This window comes from Mirounga angustirostris, unplaced genomic scaffold (genome assembly GCF_029215605.1).
Source record: "Mirounga angustirostris isolate CCGP_5_RB_7025 unplaced genomic scaffold, mMirAng1.0.hap1 SCAF_4, whole genome shotgun sequence".
NCBI classification, from domain to species: domain Eukaryota; kingdom Metazoa; phylum Chordata; class Mammalia; order Carnivora; family Phocidae; genus Mirounga; species Mirounga angustirostris.
This window is the reverse complement of record NW_026991712.1, coordinates 109,311,239-109,338,007: the sequence shown is the minus strand read 5'-3', so window position 1 is coordinate 109,338,007 and position 26,769 is coordinate 109,311,239. Positions and strand designations below refer to the sequence as shown.

Genomic DNA, 26,769 nt, shown 5'->3' with positions numbered 1-26,769 from the left:
ATATGGATAGCCAATAAGAAAATGAGGAAGTGTTTATTATCATTAGTTTTCAGGGAGATGGAAATTCAAATCACAATGAAATACCAATGGACATGTACTAAAATGGCTCAAACTAAAAAGACAGAGAATACCAAATGTTGGCTGGAATGTGAAAGAACTGAAACACCTACCCACAGTTGGCAGGAGTATAAACAGGTACAACCACTATGAAATCTGTTAGCAAGTTTCTTCTAAAGCTCATATTTCACTTTATGATGCAGACACTACACTCCTAGGTATTAGTCAAGAGAAATGAAAATAGGTGTTCACAAAAAGTTATGGCTGAATGCTTATTTTAGACATATTTATAATACTGGATAAGTGAAAATAGCTCAAATGTCATTTTGAATGAATAACCAAATTGTGATATGTTTATTCAATGGAATATTATTCACCAATAAAAAGAAATGAGTTACTTAACACCCACAACAACATGCATGAATCTCCAAACCACTGGAGTGGTTGAGGAAAGCAACCACACACACAAAAACATACATTCTGTGGAACTCTAATTATATAATGCTACAGAATATGAATGAACTAATCTATGATGATATAAACTAAATTGCATTTACTTCTAGAAGTGGGGGGGAGGGAGAGATAATGACTGGAAAGGGACAGAAGGAAGTCTTCTGAGATGTTGGCAATGTCTGATACCTTGACAGAATTGAGGATTTCATGGATGTGTGCATTTGCCAAAACTCATCAAATGGTCCATTTAAGACCTGTGCATTTTTCTTTATGCAAATTATATCTCAATTTGGAAAAAAAAGTATGAAAATGTAAATAGCATGGAAGACAGAAAACTTTCAAAGTTATAAATGGGAGGCACTACTCTCCGCTTCGAAGACTGTTGTTATTAGGCCTTTTCTAATGGTCATGCTCATGACGTCATACGGTCCTTTTGGACAGTTCTTTGTTCTCTGTGTTGGGTAACATGCCAGAAACAAATAAATAGATGGTTAGATATTTGCATATAAAATGTCACAACCAGATAGCAATAGTTTTCTAAAATCATATCACTTGTGGCTCTAAAATAACATGATAATGATGTATCTGGTCATATGGACGCACATGTTTTTGTTTCTATTATCAAAATAAAGCCTTGTTTCAAGAGGTGCTATACAAGCACATTGACAGTTTTTCTGATTTTATCCTAATGAAAGCTTTTTAATGAGCACAGATTATATTCACTTTTAGTATCACTGATGTGTATTTCACCATGTTTTAATACCTACTGAAAGTAATTTGGCACATTTGCTGTTTCTTTGTAAAATCTCTGCTATTCTTGAAAGGGACTAGCTAGAATTTTAATTATAAATTGGGTTTCTTTTTTCCTCCAAATAAGGACACTGCAGACAGTTTGTGCAGTTTAATTCTATAAACATGTAGCATTGTGCCAGGTGCTTGAAAATTCAAATATAAATAAGACATCATCTCTGTTTTCAAGATGCTCATAATGACCTCAGTGATGGACAAGAAGACATATAACCAGAAGATAATAAAACTGCAATATCAATTGAGAAATGAGGGCCTCAATTTTCCCAGACAGAGAAGAGGAGGGTCACAGATGACTTCCCAAAGGAAATGACATTTAAAATACATCTTACAATAAATAAGTGATTGATCACTGTATTTATTCAGCAATTCAGCTACCACGCCATTGCTCCTAATAGTAGATGTTGTGTCATCTACTGCTACATATGTGGCACATGCTGTATGGTCTCGGCCCTCAAGAAGCTTCTACCTGAAATACATTTTCCTAAGTCAAGAAGGAATAAAGGTTGCTCACCTGCCTATCTCACTCCACTCTGACTTCTTTCCATCTCATTTTACCAAACTAGGCTTATACATGAAATAGGACTTTAAGTTCAAAGTTACTTTTTCCTTCTTACACTCGTTTAATTTCTGATGTGATGGGAAAAGCAATGGGTTGGTAAGTCAAATGACTACCAATTTTTAATGCTACCACTTAGCTGTTTTCTTAGAGTCCAATTGTCATTCATTGACATAAGTGGCATTTACTGAGCCCTTACTGCGTATCAGTAGGTGTCCAAGAAATTGGGAAGTGGGCTTGCTGTCTAGTAGAGGAAAAAGACATTTAAAAGTCCAAATGCTGTGTGATATTGTTACAACTAAGGCTGAAGAGGAGAAATTAATTCTGGTGTAGAGATCAAAGAATAATTTAAAAAGAGAAGGGAGTGCTTGCGAATTTCTCTTCAATGAGTGGGAAAGACATTCTAGATGTAGGGAACAGAGAGTGAAAATGCATGCAAACCCCAACCAGTCAGTAGTTTTGGCCTGTGCTGTTTCCCTTTTGAGGGCTCTTGCTTAGCAATCCTACTCTCATCCCAAGCACAAAAAATGTGAAGTCATTTCCTTCCATGCTTTTTGATTGCAAAATTTTCTGTTCTAATCTTGGAGCACCCAATTTCTTTCATATTTCCCAAGCAAATAATCTCAACATACTGTGGTTTGCCACATCTAAAAATTCCAAATACTAATATTTTATTTTCTGATATCACTAAAATATATACTTTGCCTCCGCCTCTATGGATAAAGTTATATATACTTGCAGTTATATTCTCAATTAAATATTCTTCACAACCTCTTAACCAAAATCCTTGGGGCCAAATATATCTCAGAATTCAGAATTTGGCGGCGGGGGAGGGGGGGTGCTTTAGAAAAGTAAAATGGTGCACATGCCACATTTTACCTAATACCCCTAGAAAGATGTGGGGTAGCAACCTGGAATCAAACACATTAGTCTCTCTGCAGTAAATACGTAAATGTCCACTCTAGAAAGAATAAAATTTTTATTTAATAATTTTATTTAATTAATTTATTTAATAAATTAATAACAGCCTCACATCAGTTCAAGTCATGTGTGCTGCCAAATGAAACATCGGGTTTCGGCACTTTTTGGATTTCAGAATTATTAACGAGGGACTCCGGACTTACATTGTGATTATCTTCATTTGATAGTTTTAGAAAGAGATTTGGAGAGATCAATTAACTTGTCCAGCTGGCTTACCTAGTTAGGTAATGAAACATCATGCAAACCCACCAGTCTTACTCTGGACTCCACTAGCAACCTCTGTCCTATATGTGGCAAATGACCACTTCATTTTCACTGAGCTGCCTAAGTTTTCACCAGGGGGAAGGAGGCCTTGAGATTACAGAGTTTAAAGTAACTGGGCGCTCTGCTGCTGAGACCCTTCCTTTCTGAAGATCCTGTGAATAGTCTCTGCTTCCTTATCCTCACAGATTTCCTCAGAGCTGATGTTACGTCTTTGATGGCAAAGCGTCTCTGTCCTCCCGATTCTTTTTGCTTACATGTCTTGGACCTAACTGCTGCACAAATTCCCTGCCCCTGCTTCCTTATCACGTCCTTTCAAAGCACCGGCCACTCAGAACTCAGTACGCTGTTTCTCTGGACTTCCTCGCCTGATTCTCTATTTGACTTCTCTTCCAGCTCAACATCAGTGCCAGCTTCCTCCATCAAGAAAAGCTTGTGTTGTGCTCACAGCTAACTTCTCAATCTCTAATGATATTCTGTTGCTATTATCTTCTTTATTACTTTTGGCAAGGTGGATCCTTGGATCCGTCCATCAGAACCACCACATGCCAAGGCAGATTCCTGGACCCACCTCTGACCAACTGAGTCAGCATCTCGGAGTGGGGCCAGGGAATCTACATTTTTCACAAGCATGCCCCATGATTTTTAAGCACCAGCAGTTTGAGACCCACTGCTCCATGGTGTGGCAAAGCCGGCTGCTGCTCTTCGTATGGGGTTTGCTCTCATGTTGGCGGGTACAGATGTATACGATTTGCACCATAAGAGCAGAGCAAACTATAAATGACTGACTTCTTTGCCTTTCCAAAGCCACCTGAAGAAACATTGCTTGGGAAGTTTAAAGAATTAATAAGTGAGGGTATGCAAAGGGAGAGTATATTAAAGATACTAATTACTTAAAAGATAACACAATTAATTTGGCCAAATCCTTGTTTCCATAGCTAATGTCTCATTTTCTCTCCATCTTCAAACACCGTATTGTAATTGGTTTCTTCTACATTTCTACTCTAATTTATTCTAGCCTGACCTCTGAGTAAAAGATTAAGTAGAGTAACAATTGCACTTTCCAAACAAATCTTTCCTACCTAAAGAAGCCAGCTACTTCTAGCGGGTCCTTCTGAAAAGGGTCTACATCACCTCTTGTTTTCCCTGTAACACGAAAACACTATAAAGAACAGCATCTTACTCTTCAGCTAATGAGAGAACAATATGACTTGTTTTCAAAGATATATGCACACACACCAGCAATACCATGAAGGAACAGTTAGGAAGCCTCCTGTACCTTGGATCCAACACACTCTGATTCACTGTTAGAGACATTAAGCTAAAGGGGACCGTCGCCTATTGTTTTGGTCATGTCAGCCCACCCCGAGTCTATTACCAGACCAATTGCTAGTTCCTCAGCTTAGTGTTGAGCACTGAATCGCTAATATAATCACACAGGCAAAATCTATGTGAAAAAACTTTGTTTTTTTTAAATGATAATGCTGAAAATGACACAGGATTTTGATGAAAGCTGGGCTCACCAAAAGAAAAAAGTCAGAATCTAGATTCAAACTCTCAGAAAATCAGTTTCCACTTATATCATTGACACAAGTGTCTCCATCATTATTCATCTTTTATTTGACTATGTAAGTTTTGAAATGAACGTGGAAGTCCTTTAAAGACAAAACAGCACAGTGCAAAGCAGCTACTTACATTTCAGCTTACAGGGTGACCACTCGAATTTGAGACGATGCTTTTACGGAACGGTCATAAACTATCAAAACTATCTTGTCAGAACCAATTTACTTAGGATATTTACACTGAATGAATATAAAGTTATTTGTGAGAAAAAATTTTTTTTTTGCTATGAACAAACTCCAGATATTGATGGTCATTGATAAAGGCAAGAACACTCACTGTCTAAATACTGCAGACTCAGTTTATGATAATATGATTAGTTACATTAATAATGCTGCTTAGGCACAGTCTTGCTAATTACAATATTATAAATATTAATGCCACCCACTCCTTTTTCTGTTTGATTGCCACTCACGGAGTCATTCATCACAGTATTTTCTAGGAATTCACACTGTAAGATTTTCTTTCTTTCTCCCTTTTGTTTTTCATTACTGGACTTGCAATCATGCACGTTATTTTTCAAGAAGCCCTTATTTTTGGCTACCTGGGAGGGGAGTGATAGTTTCCACTAAAAGTAGCCAAATGTAAGTCAGTTATATGATGTTTCTCTTCTTTCAGAGTCCCTAACCCTGCCATCCAAAGCAGAGTATCCAGGGTTTTTGTTTTCCGTCTTTCTCATGTGACCTGTTTCAAGTTAAGATTCATTTGAATTATTAAATGCTTCCTTAAAGAATCTTTTTATACTTGCCTTTCTTTTTTTTTAAAGTTAATTATTGATGTAGTGACAAGCTGAAAAGACTAAGAATTATAATTTTTTCCTCCCCTCATTCAGGACTCAAGAAATGTCTTCTGACAATGGTTGTCTATTTAGAATAATACAAAGGAAATACAAAGGCAAAATGCTGAATGTTGTTTTAGAAAAGATTTGCTAAAATCACTGTATTATACAAAATGTAAATGTAGTATATATTTCTCTGAAAATAGCAGTGAGAAAGTTGGGACATAACCTTTTGAGCCCAGGTTTAACCACATAGAAGAAGCAGTTACAAAAGATACCGATTAGATTTTAATTTTAAAAACTTCATCATATTATTCAGGACTCCAGTGATTTGATTGTCTTGAAAATAGAAAGGTAATGTTATAATTTCCAGAGCTTGTTAAAGAATAAAGAAATCTCCAGCCTCCCACTGGAAAGAATGCCAGTCATCACCACAGTAAGCAAGAATTTGGAGGCACTTTACACTATAAACTTCAATCTTTTTTCCTTTACGTGACCTTGTGTTATATTGGTTTTATAAAAATGTAACTCACAGACCTATCATATAGCTGTAATCAAGCCTCCTTCAGAACGATTCTACTACAGAAATAACATCCAAAAGGCACTGTGTTTCCTCTGTTAATGAGATGGTAGGAAGGAAAACAAGACCTGATATAGAAAGTGACCGAGGTAGAGTTCCTAAGGACAACAGGAGAAGTGAGCCCATACCTTTCCCATGAGTTCAGCAATACGGGGAACTGGTTTCCCTTTCTGGTGACTCACTGTAGCTGGACTCTGCCCATCCCAGTCTTGTAGTTCTTCAATGCTTTTCAGATACAGCAGGGCTTTGAGGCCAGTGCAGTAGTCTTGGATGACAGTGAAATCCTGATTCTGAATAGCACTGCATACCTAGAAAAGATGGAGCAATCAACCACACGTCAACCTAAGAGCTAATTCTCCAAATGGACTCACTTTGCATTTATTCAAGAAAATGGATTTATGTTCCAGGCTCTGTCCCAAGGATGGTATATCAATCATTAAGTGGGGATGGGAGTGGGGGTGGGGAGGGAGGGACTGTGAAGGGGCACAAGGAAACTTTCAGGGACAGCGACTACTTTCATAAACTCGATGTGGTGATGGCTTCACAGATGTATGCATGTTTCAAAACTGGCCCAGCTTGTACACTTTAAATATGTGCAGCTTACTGTATGTCAGGCAAACCTTAGCACAGCTGTAAAAAATTAGATCCAGTCAGTTGCATTTATAAGGAATCCAGTTTAGCACAGCATAAGAAATGACATTTTAACTCTCTCCTTTTCCTTCCATTGGGATGTACCGCCTGGAGGTAGTTCTCATGTCCAGAGGTGGTCATGCCGAGGCTGGAGTGCTGTTCATCAGTTAACTCAACCACCCCTGACCCCTGTCTCCCTCTTCAACCTTGTCTACTGTTGTTCTTCTTTTTGCTCACAATGCTCCAATCACCCAAGTCTTTGCTCTTTTCCTTGCATCTGCCACATTCTTTCTTTGCCTTGAGACTTTTTCGTAAGATCTTGCTGCCTAGAAAATTTTTCCCTTCTACCCATGGTTGACTACTGGCCCTTGCTCATATCATGGTAAATATCACTTCTTTGAGGAGGCCTCCAAGAGCCTAGAATAGGTAAAGGCCTTCAGTTACTACTACATTTTTTCCTTATAACTATTGTATTTGATGTACAGCTCGCTCCCCAAACAGGCTAAAGCTTCAGGAGGGAAGAACCTGCATTTATCTTGGTCACCACATTATCCCCAGTGAGTAGCAGAGTATGTGTCATTCACTCTGCTCTTAATAAATATATGTTGAATGCCTGGATAATTTAGAAGAGATATTTTAATTTGAGTGACCATATGTCAGAAAATAAAGAATAAAAGAATTCTAGAGTGAAGGAGCTGAATCTGAAAAATTAGGATCCTTCCAATAAAAATAAACTTGAAAGTCTGTGCTGGGATTTGAGTTAGAGCTGGAATTTAATGGATTTAGATAAACACTTCTAGGTTAATTATTACCAAAGACACCTCAAAAAGCAGGAACAAAAATCCTTCATTTCCTATTCTTAAGTGCTGTATGTTACTACAATGTAGAAAAGAGAACTGAATAACCACTAAATACAGAGAAGAATATTTTCTATGAAGCCCATTACATTACATTAAAAAAAAATTGTTTCTTAGGAAGAATAGTTTGAACATTAATTAGGCCTCTTATAACTTTCTTAAGAGTTGATTTTTTTGAGAACAATGACGAAAAACATCATTACAATTTCCTCCACAGGATGTTTTTTAACTGTAAGTCAGCTAATGCCTTACTTCACCTTCTTTGTTCACTGTGAGATTCCATTTTTTCGTAGTATATGCTTACGGGTATAATTTTGCTTTAGTCTTAAAACAATTCACCATATGACCATAAGACATCAGATTTTGAAAATCACATCATAGTATGTTCTTTATGGGATATTCATAATTGTTGTAAAAACCTGCTTGCTAAAAGGAATCTAGATACTTTTTAACATATGAATAGTAATGTTTAATCTCATTTATCCTGAGTTGTCCAGTGAGAAGATAAAAAAGTCACTAATTCTCTTAATCCACAAACATGGCACAATTTGTATACGGTTGATTTAGCCCCATGGGGCTGGAGTGGTCAAGAGCAGACTTGGTGTATTTTATTTTATTGTATTATTTTTTAAGGAAGTAAATTAACATAGACTTGGATTTTAATTATGGAAGAACATGGTGGGCCCGAAGACTGGGAAGACTACCTCTTTCCTACCCTCTCCTATGTTCCATCCTATAGTGCTAGTGTGTAACATAATTGGGAGCTATTCTGAGTAGGTGAAGGGAACATAAAACCTCAAGAGGGAGGAGAGACTATGACATGGTGACTGAACATGGCTGGGATGGTGTGCTATGCTGGAAACACTGAAAGCCACCAACAGACATGGGTGCTTGAGGGGATCACTTCAGATAAGTTTCATCATAAGGGAAATGTCACACTATTTATATACCTTTCTAAAATGAGTAATTTAATTTCTACTTTCTGATAAGATTAAACTTATTAATTTTCCTGATAGAAGGTCTGATCGTAGGAACTCTGCACGCTGATATTTTATTTTAAACTTTTAATACACATATAAATTATCTGAAGATCTCATTGAAATGCAGATTCTGTTTCTGCAGGTTTGGAATGAGACCCAAGATCCTGCATTTGTGACAAGCTCCCAAGTGGGGCTGATGCTGCTGGGCCACACTTAGAATAGCAAGGTAGGGATGAATCTCATCTTAACCTGAAATGCTGTCTGCAAGGTGAATTTCTTACAGACTAACAATTTCTTGATTTTTACTATTACACTGTAGCAACATTTTCATGGCCCTTTAAAGAAGCACTACTTATAATAATAAGTCACATCTGAAGAAACAATTTTCTGATGAAATAGTAATAAGACCCAAAATAAATCTTAGGATGCAAGCACACCTTTAGGAACAGACCTTTGGCTATGGGATTTGATGCTCAGAAAATGGATTTGCTCAAAAAGGTGCCTTGTTCTTGCCTAACCTTTACACTCCACTGAGGCCTGTATCTCTATCTCAAAGGTAAATGGTTCCTTTTAAAACTCCAAACATGTAGCTGCTATTCCTAAATGGGTGTATTTTATATGACATCTCTTTGTTTGTTTAACAGCTCTGATTAGGACTCTTAATAGGTGTTAACATGTTTGCTTAGTATAATTTGTAAGTTCTTTATGGTGAAGGCTGGTTTATCTTTCTTCCCAGCAGGACATCAGGTGCCATTATAAGGATCATTGCCACTATTAATTATTTCCATAAGTGTGAATATCCCTATAGTGAGCTGTTTTAAATATGGGTCCTTGGATCCTCAGCAGGATCAGCCCATTCAGGGGCTGAGTAGGTGGTGGCCCCCTGTGTAGCATGAGTTGGGGAGTGTCATAAAGTTCCTATTGCCACTGAATAGTCTCCTCCAGAGGTCTGACACAATGCCCTGAATTTTTGCTTTAGGTGCAGGCACATTTAGTCAAAGCCTGCCTATGCAAAGTGAGTGTACAAATATCTGCAAGGTGACAGAGGGTTGGGGGGTGCTATTCTTTTCTCATTATTTCTCATAAAATGAGATTAAGCACATTAATAGTAAATTATCTATTTATGGTGGATTTACATCTTAAAAAGTCTCCTTTACATACATTATTTCTTTCAATACTCAGAACAAACCTACAAGTTAAGCAGGAGAGAGGGTAATGTTTTTCCTTTAAAAACGGAAAGAGCTTGAACTTGAAAAACTATTCCTTCAAGTCAAATCTAGTGGTTTTTATGCCGTATCAAGTGGTAGAGACTAGAGGCTGAGAGCATGCATACAGAAGTCAAGCAGAATCAGGTTTAAACCACATCAAAGCTGCATAAGTATGAGCAACTTTCTTTATTTAAAAATGGGAATAGCACATCGGAAACTAAAAGGCAACATATTTAAGTCTTAAAATAGTAGCTAGTACTTAGCTAGATTGACACCAAAAATAAATTTCATAACATGAATAAATCATTAGAGCATGAATTAGGCAAGATATAATTTTTTAAGCCTAATACTTTTTTGGTCTAATGCAGTAAAAGAAGTTCATGGACATTATGTTTATTTGTGGTAGGTAGTGATCTCAAAAAAAAAGCTTAGGTCTGGTTGCCAGAAGCCACGTCTGAGACCCAGCTCTGTCATTCAGCAGCTGGGACTGGAGCTAGTCAGTCTTGAGTCTTCCTCTCCCGCCTCCCCATCTGAAAAAACGTGTATGATAATATCTAATTTCTTGTTGTGGGGATTAAATTACATTGTGTAGGTGGCAGTGCTGTGGAAATTACAAAGCTCAGAAAGGACAGAACAGTGCTAAACCTCATGGTTATTATCAGATAATTTAAAGTTGAAAGTGCCTACGAGGTCAACATGGAAAGAAAAAGCCAACTTTGCCTGGAAAGAAAAAGCCAACTTCTTTGAAATGTAAAAGACAATTTACTAGGAAGCTAGCAAATTGAATCCAAATTGGATTAACAATACCAATTCCAGGTAAATAATTTGGCAAGGAAGAGATCTGCAGAATCAGAACACCGTAGGCTGGCCCGTGTCTTTGTATAATAGAGCAGCAATCTCTCATATGATATTTCAGAATGTGACAACGTTCTTAAATAGGGATCTTAAACTATCAGACACAATACAGATGAACCTATGATCATAATTATCCCTTTTCATTTCTTGTCTCCTAGGTGGACAAACTACACTCCAGGTCTCAGAAATGTGTGCCATCAGGCTATATGCAAGTAAAATATATGTTTCCGATTGAGTCCAAAGTAGTCTTAAAGTTGCTGTAAGTAGTGTAAAAGGAGTATTGGAGGATACCTGGATTTAAGTAACGCTTATCACATTCTAGAATATACTAATAACAGAGTCTTACATAGCTGTAAGAAGTTCAAGAGTATTCCTATGAACACAGTCCATAGATAAAAGACTGAATTAGGAGGATTATCCATCCAATTCTTAAAGATTTCCCAGAAAAAAGAAAAAAAAAATCCTATGGTCTCCCCTTACTAATTTATTTTGATAAAGCATTAAACTGTTTAAACAATGTAAAACACGTGAAATATTTTACCTGGTGCTTTATAGTTTTCAAAGCATGTTATCAAAAAGTCAGAAATATTTGCATAGTGATTTACGGTTTTCCAAGCATGCCAACAAATAAAGCACAAGGTAATTTAGAATGTTTTCAGACCAGCCTCCTTATTTCACAGAGTAGGAGTCCAGAAAGGCTAAATGATCTATCTGTGGTCACAAGGGCTAGTTGGAGGCAGTGCTGGTCTCCCTGCCTGGCCCAAAGCTCTCTCCAGTACAGCGCTGCCTCTCCAGTATCATCTTCCTTAGCCCATACACCAGTTCTGACAGCAAGACAGAGAAGGTGCCAGTAAGTGCTTCGTAAGTGAGGAAGTCAAAACTAAACATTGAATGCTTTGTCCCAACTCACAAGATTAGTAGGCGGTAGAGCCAACAGTCAGATGAAGATCTTTAGAAGTCAGAAGATCCTTAAGATCTTCTTACTTCTGTAAATTTTCAAAATCTTAAATTTGATGTCTTACAGAATTAAAGAAGCACATATTTATAATTTTCCTAAGAAGCAGCACATATTGCAAAATGATTTCAAATTTATTATTTAATGAAATATGGCAGAAATCCACAGATTTTTAAAATGTAGGATTTAATAATGGGATGATCACTTGAAGGTTTATGACGAAAACTGGAAAACAGACCTTTGCTGTTGTTGGATGGAAATGCAGTTTCCAATTTCATCTGTCCACACCCACTGAGCAAAGACGTCAGATTTTCTAAAGGCACCGGATCAGTCATTCCTCATTGAGTTGAGTTCTGTCCAGTACTTATAAGCAGACATTTAAAACTACATTATAATTTTGAAACTGTTGTATAATACATATCGTTAAGGTAATAATTCAGAATAACACTATCTCCCTATGAGTTTTTGGTGCTACATAAACATGGCATTTACTAGAATTCATGAATAAAACACCAAAATTTTAATTTTATAAGGCTATAGGTGAAAAGACAGCCCCTGGGATACATAGTACATAAGGAGCTAGACATTTGTATATCCACATAAAACCACAAATCTTAGTTGTCCTACCATATTAGTTTCCATTTGTTGAAGCTGTACAACATCAAAGTCGCGATGTCCCTATATATTGTATTTAGCAGTAATGTAACGGACTACGTGAAGAAATCAAAGTAAGAGTTTCTAAGTAGTTTCCTGGCAATTGAGACAGCAGGTTCTTTCATCTGCTCTGTAACTGTACCAGTGCATTGATTTAAACTCCTTCTGAGATCTCAAATGCTTTTATACTCTTAGGTCTCTCAAGCAGCTTTTTTTTTTCTTCAAAGTGATAAAATTCTAGCATTCAGCAAAATACCATCTTGTTCCCCCAAAAGGAGAGGGCTTATTTCAGCTTTGCTACTAACCTGTACAGGATCACTAAGTAAAATAACTGTCCAAATGCCATGCTATCAAGAAATCTGGCTTTCAGTTCAGTTTTCTATGTTCTGACTATACCAAATTGGGCTGGGGGAAAAAAGAACAACAAAAAGTCCCAACAGATGTTGTTTTTTAAAGGTTCAGGTAAAAAAACAAAACAAAACAAAACAAAAAAACAACTTGGTGAATATGCACTTCTGCTTATTAATTACATTTTAATGTTGTCCTTTAATTGCTGCTCACTGATAAATGCTAAAGGTAGAGAAGTCATTTAGCTTGTTTTGTATATCCTATATTTCATTGTCCATCACATTACTATGTTCTTACCTGGCCTTTTAAATTATACATTCTCTGACAAATTCTAAGTATATGAATACCTCCTTTCTCCCAATCAAGAAGGACTTTTATGGTGTTTGAAAGGCTATTTTTTAATGTCCCTCTGTGGTCATTCTCTATCTGATTAATTTCTTAATCCAAATTCAGCTGAAAACAGGCTAAAGAGAATAAAATGTTTCCAACAGATTCTGTACTGGGATCCAGACCAATTTTGCCAACTGGAATTGGAATATAAGTACCAATTCTCCAAGTATTTTCTCAAAGGTGGCTTGGATGATGGGCCACCTCCTTGACTGTTATTCAGAACGGCATTGTGGGACTGATCTTCTCTACTGACTGTTCAGGATACAACTTGACTGAGGACAGCCTGGGCTGATGAGTCAAAGGGATGTGATGTGCCCTGCAGGCAAGATCGCCTCTGTCCCCTTCCGTGTAGCTGCCCTTTACAAAGTCAGCTTCAGCTGGATTCAGATCTCAGTGATGACCCGAACCAAGAAATCATAATGAAAAAGAACCACACAGAGACACAGCCCCTCTCTCTGCCTTTTATGAGGGGCTAGAGATAAAATGGGTGTCAGGCACAATGCGGAGGGCCAAAGAGTGGGCACCGCTGTCCTGAATCTTCAAAGATGTTGCTGTTGATGGCCCCACTTCCCCACAGACACAAACAGAAGTCTGAAAAGGCTGAGGTGAGACCTGGAGTCCTCTGCACACCCGGCTCCCCTAGGCAGCCCATTCTTTGGGGAGGGGCTGTGGCTACAGTTTGGGGAAGCTCAGCCACTCTGCTCAGAGGCAGAGGGATTTTTCTACTATGATAGGTTCTCTCCACCCGAGGCTACTGCTGTGGTGCAGCATCAGTTACCGCCGTAATTTTCAATTATTCTGCAGTAACACAGGTGGGGGTGTCTGGGTTTGCGTGTTGCATCGTGCAAGCTCAGCGCCTCCCATGATAAAAGTGGGGCAAGAAAAGGAAACTGAATATCCAAACAATGGCTGTCAGATGACTAAAATCCATAATTTTAGGCAATCTCTCTTTTTCAGCAGTGTCAACACAGCTGGGAAAATTTAACTTACAATATCATTTACTAAAATACCACATGGGGTTGGGATGACAGGAGAATAAGTCGTAATGCCTAGCGTGGAAAAGTCTACTGAGCAAATTCACCCACGGAAATTGTTTTCTGGACTTTGAAGACGGATATAGGAATGTGGTTACTCAATGATATAAGCAGACCCTCAACATTCCAAGAAAAGGGGACTATCCGTCTGAAATGAGAAAAATGTTGTTAACATGGTGATAGCACCTCAAATCAACACTGTCCACCTCTTAAAGCACTCACAGTTCAGTCGTTGATTTTATGGTTAATCTATTATTGAGAAAAACACAAATTTGTGAGCATAGTGCGTGGCTATTTTCAGGGAGTCAACAATCTTGATTGAGTTGCCAAAACAGTCTGGGACACGAAAGTTACACAAAGTTCAGATGATTAAGAGTGAATCCTCTATTTACAAGTGCTAGAGAAAACAACAACAACAAAACTTACCAGTGTTCCAATTAATATACTGAAAGCACAGTGCATACCTGTGGAGAGCTGGAGAAGCAAAGCCAAAAAGGTTTGTATTTTTTTAAAAAATGTTAAAAATGTGCTCTTAATTTCTTTACTGCACAAGTGGAAAATATGAGGCTTACAAAATTTGTGATTACGTGGAAAAACTGGGGAAATAAATTGCATGCTAGGTTTTGATTTTTTGCTTTTTGTTTTTTGTTTGTTTTGCTTTGCTTTTAATTAGAGAAGACCAAGAACCTAAAAATAAAATGCCTGCTATTGTACTATCTTTATATGAGTGACTTTATAAAAAATACTGGGGACACTGCTATCTTATGTACTATTGAAGTTGTCAGTGGCACTAGCTGAAGAATCGTACGATATGAGTATAAATTGCTATCACATTTTGAAACTGATCAAATGTCATCGCAGTCTATTCTAATTTTTTAAAAAAATTATCCGTACATGTAATGATACATTTCCAATATAATTACTTAACTTGCAGTAAATAAATAAAATCTTATTGAAATAAAAAAAAAATGCCTGGTCTTCAGCCTCCAAAGATGGGTTGGCGGTAGATGGTTAGGGATGAATGAATGCATCAGTTTTATTTGTGCATTTCTCACTAGAAGGGTACATATTTTATTATTTGTGAGTGTCACAAATAACCTGAAGAAAGATGACAGAGACTAGCAGAAATTCTAGGCTGAGGGTTTTAGGAGGATGCTTAGAGGTGACTATATAATTTACCACCCAGACACTTGAGAGTAAGTAGGGAAACTGTTAACGAAAATACCAGGACAATGAGCACACACTAAAACTGTCCTGAACAAACCTAGATCTCTGATTCCCTTACTTACTAGAGGCTTTTCCCCATCTCTAGATTGGAGGGAGATTTTCACTTATCCTCATGGAACACATTCTAGGATGCTCTGTCACTTTTTGTTTGGTTTAACATTCAGGTCCTTCGGGTACTTATGCAGGCCTCAGCACGTTAACATTGGACTGGAGTCACAGGACTTTTATTGTTTACGAGGGGATTTGGGACCCCAGAGACCTAACCTGATCCAGAGGATCCTAGGTTTAAAGGGTCCCTCCCTCTTGACCTCCAAGTATCTTTTGGCATAAGAAAAACTCAAGGAGGATAGGAAGGGTAAAGGACTGCCCAAAATTTGCATCCTGTAACCTGGACAGAAACACCCTTAAGGGTAGAAGATTTTTATGTACTTTACATATTCTCAGTCTGTTCTTTTATAACTGTCATTTCTCTATGCTTTACCCAAATTCCTTTGCCTGAAGTTCACGTGGTGTTTATTACTTTCCAAGCACTGTGCTAAATATGTTCAATGTAGCATCACACTTAAATCTCACAATAACACCAGAAAGTACTATTATTTTCTTCAATTAGCAGATGGGTAAACAGAGGGTCAGAGATGAAGGACCCTGAACTAAGATCATACAACTAATAAACAGCAGAGCAAGGCTTCAAGTCCTGGGTCAATCTGCCCCAGGGCCCTTTCTCATAACAACTATGTAATCTTGCTTTTTTTTTTTTTTTTAACCACTATAAAGGCACCTGGCTCTCATGTGAAAACAGGAATAAATATATATACATATATACATATATATAATTTATACACATACACATATTTATCTATTTATCTATCTATCATCTATCTACTTATCTATCTAAAAGAGAATTCTTGTGAGGAATGTATCAAATAAAAAGATACGTAAGTACCTAGAACATACATGTTCTAAAATACATGTAAGTAAGAATTACAATTTAGATCTCATTCTCCAACTTTCAGAGACACAGTTAAAGGGCAGAGACTATATCTGCTTTTTATTTGAAACATGATTTTTTTAAAGATTTATTTATTTATTTATTTGAGAGAGAGAGAGAGAGCATGGGGGGGTAGGGTCAGAGGGAGAAGCAGACTCCCTGCTGAGCAGGGAGCCCGATGCGGGACTCGATCCCGGGACTCCAGGATCATGACCGGAGCCGAAGGCAGTCGCTTAACCAACTGAGCCACCCAGGCACCCGAGACTATATCTGTTTTGTTCATCATGGCACTCTCAGTGTTTAGCACACAAAGATCTGTGCTTGGCAGATGATTTGTTCAAATGAATAAATAATGAGTGAATGAATGAATGAAGCAAGATAATGATATCCAAGTAATACCATTCGAGGATAAGCAAAACTCTCTTTAATTTTCTGTCAATGATATATTTTCATCTCCCTCTACTTATACTAATTTATCATAATTCAGAATTCACACCAACCCACAATAAAATACTTTTATCTCAACTTCTATTGCATTTAAAGTCTGTGCCACTCATTGCATCATTAAACATGAATATGTTTGCCTTATTACTTAGCTATTCTTTGGGCATACCAGTGTCCTTTCCAGAATGCAAAGAAGGAGGTCTACTTTAGCATTCTTCTTGACTGAGTACTATTTGTTACGGCCAAACTTGACAGTGTTTACGTTTGGATTATTGCTTATCTGGTATTCCCAATCTGGATACCTGGATCTTGACAGCAGCTACCATTTGATTCTTTCTCTTCTGGTAGGCCCCTTTAATAACAACTGAAGAGCTATGCAATTCCGAACTCAATGAAGACGTTTGTTTAACAAAGATTGAACTCATAGTACCATGTCCAGTATATGTGATGTTCTAAACTACTCGTTTTCACATATGTCTGTACATGTACTGTAAGTTCTAGCTACACTGAAGGAAGATAACACAGAGCCAGGAGAAGCTAAGGGAAAGGACTCTATCCTGTTTTGTGTCTGGATGCTCTTATTTAATGTTTTAGTTTCTGCATCACATACCCAGGTCAGTCCAGTGTCTCCTTGGATCTGGACTGATATTTTCATTTTAAAGAATTCTTTCTCTATCTTTAATAATTTCAAGTTCATACTTTAAAATTCAGAACTTCATCAACTTACCCTAAGTAGTTCAAGGTAAATAATCAAATTAATACTGAACAGATTTGTGCAAACACTGGCATTTAAAATAATTTGCTCTCCTCTGATATATGTACTGTAAAACTGCCCCATCTTCCCAGGAAAGGCCTTCTCACTCTATTTGCTGGAGATATATAGCCAGAAGTATTTAATAGATCATTCTGGATTTTGATCATAAGAGAGCAATTTTAAGACATCATTTCTTCCAAAAAGTCTTTCTCTATTACTCAAAAATTACCCACTCATTCATTTATTCTTTCATTCCGCAGATACTAATTTATAAGCCAGTCCTCTGGTTCTTTTCAAAATCTATTATCAAACAAAACTTCTGACTGCAGCAGCCTGGGGTTATGCTGTTCATTTTATATCTGTCAGAATAAACCTTCTCTGAAAAGCTGTTGTGAGGACCAAATGAGATAAGAATTATGAAGTGCTATTTACCAGGAAGTCTCTCTCAGTAGATGGGTGACACAATGGGTCTCATTCAGAGGTAAAAATAACTGTTCAAGTTCTTAATTGTATGTCTTCATGTGAAACTAGTGCCTTTTGAGTTCTCTTCCCATATTAACTAATTTCTCAGATAAGTTAGTAGGTTGAGCCCCTGGACTGAAATTATCAGGTCTATGTTGTAAACAATTGGCCTATCACACACAGATGAACATACAAGATAGACTAAGACCAAAAAAAAAATGACTGAATATCACTTGTCATACTTCGACAGCATAAACTAAAATCTGATTACCACTCCCTCCCCACAAATCAATATACTACAAGCTCTAAATCAATTATTGAATATGAATTAGAATATGAATATGACTGAAAGAACAGATAAATAAGGTAAATGCAGGTAAGTGAACTTCATGTTTTACATTTCAGTCTTGTCTATAACATGTCATTGTAAATTAAACTATTGCTTATATTCTGAGGTTGTTATAAGGAACATTAGCTAATTATATAATGCTTTAAAATGCCATAGAACTGATTGCTTTTTTTTAACTCTCTATATTGCTCATATTTATTTTGTGTGTTTGAGAGACATCAGGCCCTATGAATATGCAACATTATTCTTAATTTAGTTCTGTTAAGACCAGGCATGTGCAATGCACCCTGTATTTAGCCATATTGAATTCCCCAGTGATTAAGTTGATTTTTTAGCTTGCATCATTGTTTTCGGGCCCAATGATGAGTCATAGAACTCTTCTCTCACCTCATATACATTACTGCATCTGGTGTCATTAGGATGGAGTTAATATCCAGGATGTAGTGATTGATTTAGGGAGATGATAATGAGATTATGGCTCATGCCCTTAAAGCATGACAACTGAAATACTATCATTTTCCACATGAGGAAATATGCTAAATATTATAATATCTGATGTGTCTATCACTGTGGGATTAAGCCAGCTATCTGAAACAGAGGTTTGATATTTAGATCCTTAGACATATTAGTTCTTTGGTCTTATAAACATAGCGTAATTGATTTGAGGATAATGAAGGTTTATATTTTCATGCCCAAATTTTTAATTCCAAGAAGTTTTTAGGTCCTCTTGGTTCAGATCTGTCAGCTTAAATAAAGAAGCCAATAACAATCATTGTCTTTCTTTCCTCTGATTTTGTGGGGTGGGATCAGTGAACAGAGTAAGGAGGTGTTTAACTAGAAATATGTATATTTCAACCAGGAGAAATCTGGTTTGAGTTTTCAGAGACTCATAAGTCATAAAAACATTGAACATGTGGGAAATCTGACCACAGTAGAAAAGCAGTATCTCCTGGATATCTGAAGAAGATGAGTTAGGGAAATGGATAAATGTGTTTTAAAAGGCTAATAAATTTAGGATTTTTTTTTTCCTTTGAAGGGAAATGTTTTCTAGACTTTTTATTTACTTTATTTAAAAATCTACATTTGATGTAAATTGTATTTCTTGTTATCTTTTCCTTTAATACTCATGATCCTCTTAAGCTCAGATTCAGGAATATATATCTGAGAATGATAAGAGATAAATGAAACTGGCCTCTGAAATATTCAGTATCCAGATGCTTACTGTCTATTTCTAAATGTTCACTGATCTAAACACCCACCCAGTCATCTCTCAGCATCTATCCACGAGCATGTATCCATGTATCTACTTTGTGCCTGATTCTTCTAGTCACTGTAAGGATTTCCTAAGAAGCGGAAAGGAATGGGGGAGAAGGCATACATCCTAGCTGGGGGAGAAGACATACACTCATTTATCAGCATTAGGTTATACATGCATTTGAAGGCTTGGTACATCTCTGGAAAACAGGATAGGGAAAAAGGAGAAGCAACTGCCCACTTGACATCTCCACTGGGGTCTCCTGGGCATCCTGACTGTGGCCAGAATTTCCCCACTCCCTGCAATCTACTTCTCCAATAGTCCAAAAGCTAAACATCATTCCTCATTCCTTTATTTTTCTAGCTCACAAAATTATAATCTCTCAGCAAGCCTTGTTGCACTACTTCAAATCTATATTGTGAATCTGTCTATTCTCTCCACATGCATTGCTTTTTGTTATTCAAGTCCATCACCATCTCACCCGGACTATTGCCATAGTTTACACCTTCTCCTATTGACCATCTCCGAATTCATTAACCATACAACAGCTAGAATGATTATTTTAAAATATAAATTAGATCACATCTCACCACTGCTTAAAACCAATCATGTCTTACCTTGTTTTGAAAAAAAAAAAATAGGAACACCTGGCATAAAGTACCGCATGATCTGATCCCTGCTCACCTCTCTTACTCATGCTCACTCTGCTGTAGCCACAATGGCCTTTTCTGAGCATGCCCCCCTCCCCCAAGAAAAGGCATGCCTTTTATTTTGCCATTCATGCCTTCATTTTTGCAATCAGGTTTTCCCCTGTCTGCCTGTAATGCTCTTTTCCCTATTTTTACATGGCTGGGTGAATTCTATTCAGTTCTCTGCTTAAATATCACCTCTCCAAAGAACTTCCCCAGCCAGCCAATCATTAGCACATTTGCTAATTTAAATTCTCTGCATAGCACTTATCACTATTTGCCATTTTTCTTACAGATTTGTTTCTTATTATTGTGCCTGGTATCTATTAGACACTCAATAACCATTAATGCAATAATAAATGGACATTATGACCATTACATAACGTGGCTTGATAACATGAACCTCATGAATGAAGTTCTCAACAGATGTTAGTTGTTGATACCATCAAAGCCAATCTCCCTTTGATCTATTTAATTTTTCCTAAATGAGATATAATTTTAAAAATTAAAATACTTAGATATAAGCATGTATACCAAGTATGATCAATGTTTAATTGTAAGAAAATAGTCTAATTTTCATACTTTAATGTGTAAAACACATTTGAGAAATCCAGGAAGGCCTCTACCAAGGATGCCTTAATCAGGCAGACTTATTTGAATGGGCTTACTTTTAAATTAGGCAGGGTTCATAAACATTAATTTGATTACATTTGAGTACTAATAATACTATAAATATTAATGGATCCTTATAAAAGGTATTATGTCATTTTCAAGCGAGATTACAGAGACAGGTTAAAAAAAAAGAAATAGAAATTTTAAGCATTATTGAAATCCCCCTTGTTGACCCTTCAGGTTTTTCACTATGAATCCTTCAACCCAAATTTCAAACTTTTATATTGAATAATTTTGTTACATACAGTACTTCAGCTATCTCTTTCTAATTATGTGGGTTTTTTTAAAGCAGCATTATTAAGGCATAATTTAATACCATAAAATTTATCTAAGTATGCAAGAAAATGACTTTTAGTAAATTTGTAGAGTTGTGAAACCATCCCTACAACCCAGTTTTAAACTATTTCCATCACCTAAAAGTTCCCTGTGCCTTTTACAGCCACTCTGCCACTTAGACTCCAAGCTGCAGGCAACTACTGATCTGTCTTCGGTCTTTCTAGACTTGCCACTTCTCATCATTTCATATAAATGGAATTATACAATACAAATATTACAGTATTTTGTGTCTGCTTGTCTTCACTTAGCATCATGTTTTTTACACATGCTAAAGCAATCTATGTTGTTATGGTAACAGTCCATTTTATTGCTGAATACTATCCCATTGTATGTATGAACCACATGTACCGTATTTCGTTTATCCACTCATCAGCTGATGCGGGTCTGGACTGTCTTCAGTTTTGGGGGTTTTAGGAACAATGCTGCCATGACTGGGTACAAGACTTTTTGTGGACTTATGTTTTTACTTATCTTGAGAAGATACCCAGGGGTGAAATTTCTGGACTGTATGGTAAATTTTTGTTTAACTTTCTAAGGAACCGCCAAACTGTTTTCCAAAGTAGTTGTACCACTTTACATTTCCACAAGCAACACAAGAGGGTTCCAGTCTCTCCCCATCCTCACCAGGACTTATCACTGTCTGTCTGTTGATAGTAGTCATTCTAGTAGGCAAAAATGTCAATATAGTAGAGTGGTTAAAAATCAGATGCTAGGACAAATTGTCTGAGTTTAGATCACAGCTTTGCCACTTACCATCTTGTAATTTAACATTCTTGGCTATAGGAGAGGGACAATACTAATATCTATCTCACAGGATTATTGGAGGATAAATGAACAAATATGATTATTAGCTTACAAAGTACCTGGCATGTAGTAAATTCTATATAAGCATTAGCCATTACAATAGTTTTGGTATTATCATTTGCAAAGTTATAATGTACTTATAGCCTGGCTTTGGATTACAGTTAAGCTTTGAGAAGTTGTTTATATTCTCTTAATTATCAGTTCCTTATATGTGCTGGCCTAAGATAGGCACTAGGCAATGTCCAGGCACTAGAATGCCAGGTGCTATAAAAATCTACAAAATCTATAAAAATCTGCTATAAAAAAAACTACAGATCTCACAAATAAATATAAAAGATAAAAAAAATAATAAAATAAATAAAAAATGTGTACTACTCCAAATGACCAGGATGACCTACCAGGCAACTTCAGTTAAAAACAGGAATTAGACTGACTGATTTAAATAGTGATTTCATTTATTAATAAAATGTACCTATCCATGGAAAAAACTGAAAGCTGGTATAAACAAGTTGTTTTCCCTTATAAAGTTTCATTCAGTTCTCAACTACTTGACAGTGAGGACCTTCTTTCTCCCTTTTCTTTACTCCATCTATTTGTTTCTTTGTCTCCTTCTTCCTTTGCTTGACTATTTGGATGATTAATAATGGATCACTGCGGCCTCTGACCAAGGAATGAATGGAAAGACAGCCAAAGGATAACATACCCACTTCTCAAATCACAATAATGACCATATTAGACACTTCTCCAGAGAGGCACAAGTCCCATCTGTTTGTCAGATATACTTCTGATGAATAACTTTAAGAGATGTTTTGCCTACATGCTACTCAGTTTTTAAAGAACACTATGAAAGCCTCTCAGAGCACTTCTCCTGAATTTTCAGATATACGCAGGGCCCACTTCTATATGCCGAGGTCATTGCTGTCCAATTTTCTCCAGGTTTCAGGAAGTGTTGGGGTACCCATTTAATTCTCTATCAGCAAGCCAATTTTTGAGACCACTTAACTTCTTAACCTTCTCTGTCTCACTCTGGGAATGAAGTGACCTAGGTTGTAGTATGGTAAAAATATTGTTATAAAATTGCATGCTATTTTCACTTACTTGTATTACTACGGATAGTCATAAACACAGATAATAAGAATAATATACATATAATATTTAACTGTTTCTGTGCTGACAAGGTTTTATCCATTTCTGAAATTCTATGCTTTCATAAAAATAACATGGATATATTCTGTCTAGTTTTAAAAAGAAGAAGTAGGGCCAATGGATAAAAGATAGACGGAGGTAGGTTTTCCACAGTATGAAGCAGAATTTACCTATAATTTTAACTGGATAACTTATAAGATAATAAGTTATCTGTCACTATGAATCTACAGGCTTGATAACCAGACATACAGAAGAGATTAGTATCCTGAATGAAGTGCCAGAATGAGCCACACAGCAGGTTGTGGGAGCGGGCTTTTACAGGGTAATCAAATCTGGATGGACCCCAACCAATGGGAGAAGGAAGGTCAAAAGTAATGGCAGATAAATTTTCTATCCCTTTCCCCTGTGATGGGTTGTCCCAAGGCACTATCTTCTACCTAGTCTCTCTGGAGATGTACCGTGTGGCCAACTGACTGGATCTCTTACCGCTTGTGAAGCAGTGTACTACCCAGTAATGCATGACCTTGTATTCAAATCCCATCTGTCTCTTCTCTATTTTCTCTTACTCTAACTATCCTAGATTTTACTTTCTGACAAAACATTAGCACTCAGCCCCTTCCTCGGGCTCTGTTTTCAGTCAGCCTGAGCCAAGACACATGCTAGTCCAAAGCTAAAATAGGGGGGTGTAAATTTTGTTTGAAAATTCTTTGTCCTTGAATAAAAATCCTAGCTGGGGACGATAATGATGATGAGGACAATGATAATTAACATCTAACAGCTATGGGTACTGTGTTACAGGCACTATTTGAAATGCTTTACGGGTGATAACATTTAACCCTCACAACTATCCTATGAAACCCTACTTTTCAGATGACAAACCTGAAGTATAAAAAGTTCACACATCTAATAAAGCCAAGGTCATATAGCTAAAGAGCAGCAGAGATAGGACTTCACTCCAAGCAACCTGATGCATTTTCATTTGTGTTGAAGCCTGCATCAGTAAGATGCAGTCCTGTCAGGCTTCCTGTACCTAGTTGGCAATTCTGAGGTTGATATCACTGCTTGCGTAGCAGACTCTGGACGGGGCCGCGTGGGTCCCTGCCACATTGCTTATGATTGGAATACGGTCTCTAGAGAGCTGAGGTCTGTTTTCTTTCAAGAACGTGTCATTGTTGGAGCATCAGACTCTCTACCTCCAAGGCTACCCAGCTTGCATCGAAACGAAGCATTACAAAAACCCACTTCATTGAACCAACGTCTCTCATATCTTCCCTCATTGTAGAGGTTTATCAAAGGTCTACTTTATTTTATACTTAATTCAGGGCATCTGTAGCTTTGTTTTGAATCATATTTGCCCACCGCCATACAGTGCATGTTATATCCATCCTGTATGCAAACGGACATGCCCATGCTCAGGCTTATTATACTCCATAATGTGACTATTTGGGGCTACACTACAAAGGTTTCCACTTTGTGTGATGTAAGATACTTACAACTGAAAGTGACCTATACTTTCCTTTTGCTTTTCTGTTGCTCTATTTAAAATAATGACTGCAAAATCTCTTTCAACAAAAGGTCATTTGTGTCAATGGACAGAACACAGAGGATCAGATCACCTGTGGTAATTGCAAATTAATACTCTCCTGGTAATGCATTAACTACACACTATTGATCTACAATTGAATCACAGAAGCTACTGAGAAGTGATTTTACTTTCCTATTTTTCGTGCTTTTATTGCTTTTTCCATAATGCATATTTCTTTCAACTGGAATTGTCCCTAATTATCTCCATTTTTAATTTCCCACAGTGAGATGACTTCTAACTTGTAATTAGAATCTGTAAAAATTCACATCTCTCTCTCTCTCTCTCAAAAGCCTTTTAGAAATCTACTGAACTATAACTTTGATGCCATAAAACACATACATGATGCACAGATACGTATTTCTAGAGAGCCAAGTTCTTGAATGATTTTTTTCCCACTTAGATAAAACAGAGAACCATTTGGTTCTCTATCTGAAATTATAATTTGTTGAGTAGTCTGCAATAAAACATTCAAAAGTTTCCCCTAAAAGCATTTTCTTCGGGAACATTGATGATGAGATTTTCTTTCCTAGAACAAACTTTTCACATATAAATAAACAGCTTATTTCAGAGATGACTTGTTTAAAGATTTAATTTATTTGAGAGAGAAAGCACGAGCGGGGGGAGGGGGCGGAGAGAGAGGGAGAAGCAGGCTCCCTGCTGAGCAGGGAGTCCGACTTCGACTTTGCAGGGCTCCATCCCAGGACCCTAAGATCATGACCTGAGCCAAAAGCAGACGCTTAACCAACTGAACCACCCAGGTGCCCCTAGAGAATTTTTTGAGTGTAAGTGTGAGAGGAAGATGCAATAATCCAGTAAATATTTATCTGCACAGAATATTTCTGACAAAATCCATCTTTCCTCTTGTTTGTGTCAAACTCTTAACTGATATTAATTCTATCTGGGGGAACTAATCATAAGCTTGTTTTTCAGTGTAAAACTTGATTATGCTCCTAGGCTAGACAGGTCATCTGGCCTAAGCCTGGTTTCTGAATTGTGAGTTAGGAGTCACTGAACTAAAGAGATTTCCTGACAGTAATTGCCTTTACAACTTCTCATAAACCTTAAATTTATTATTGATTTTCTAAACTTCTAAATTGGAGACATTAGTTGTGATTTCTAATAAAAGTCTTTCTAAAATGTTTTTAGGCCTGTAAGGATTTTGGTATTTTACTGTAATTTCTTTCATAATCATTATTTGCATCAAGACTCACAATTAATACTGCAAAAATAAATGTGCACTCAAATTGTTCACTTATTCTTTATATCTCAGTAAATCATTATCATCTGTACCAAAAAACCCTTAAGAAATGTCAACTGCATGACTGGAATTACATAATCCTGTTACTCTTTTTTTCTAGGGGTTTATAATTAAAGACAGATACAATCACAGTTGATATTCATTTTACAGTGAATCTCAAGAGCTGCACCAGGGTGCTGACGTCTCCCGGATGTGCCAGGCAGCAATGGATGGCGAGAATAGTAGCTGAACCAGGGTAGCTGCAGGAAGGAGACACTCCAGGGACTGGGACTCTGATCTGTGGTATTTCCCTTAACATATTAAATATCACTTCTTCCTTATAATAACCCAATGAGATAGATACTATAACTTCCATTTGATAGATGAACACACAAAAGTCTACAAAAATTAATTAGCTTATCCAGCCATCAAATGGTGGGACTGGCAGTTGAGCAAAGGATGGCAGAAGTTGAGAGTTCCTCTTCTTAACTACCACACTCTACCTGGCAACACAACCACCTCTGGATACGTAACAATGGCACACAATACTGTTAGGGATATTCAAGACTCGAAGGAACTGAGGTTTTTGAAAAATGCTAGGAACCGACAATAGGGTTTATTAAATAGAAGCATAAGAACCAGGAAGTTGAGAACCTCAGTTTGCAAGATAAACAAAACCAAACCTGTGAATTAGGTAATTATCTGGAGGCCTAAGGCAGACTCGTGATTTTACCCTCGGTAAGAAAAGATAACCACTAGCTTTCCTAAAAGTAGTTGTCAGAGCTCAGTTACAGGTGTGGTTCAGAGCCCCAGG

The 26,769-nt window shown here is 37.1% G+C and overlaps 1 protein-coding gene across 1 annotated transcript in view; it reads right to left on the bottom strand.

The window, feature by feature from the left end:
* Positions 1–26,769, bottom strand: part of DPYD (dihydropyrimidine dehydrogenase) — an 800,443-nt gene that overhangs the window by 111,169 nt on the left and 662,505 nt on the right. The window contains exon 20 of the mRNA XM_045897134.3: positions 6,225–6,404. Within this exon, the coding sequence (XP_045753090.1) occupies positions 6,225–6,404 (180 nt within the window). The remainder of the gene's footprint in view (positions 1–6,224; positions 6,405–26,769) is intronic.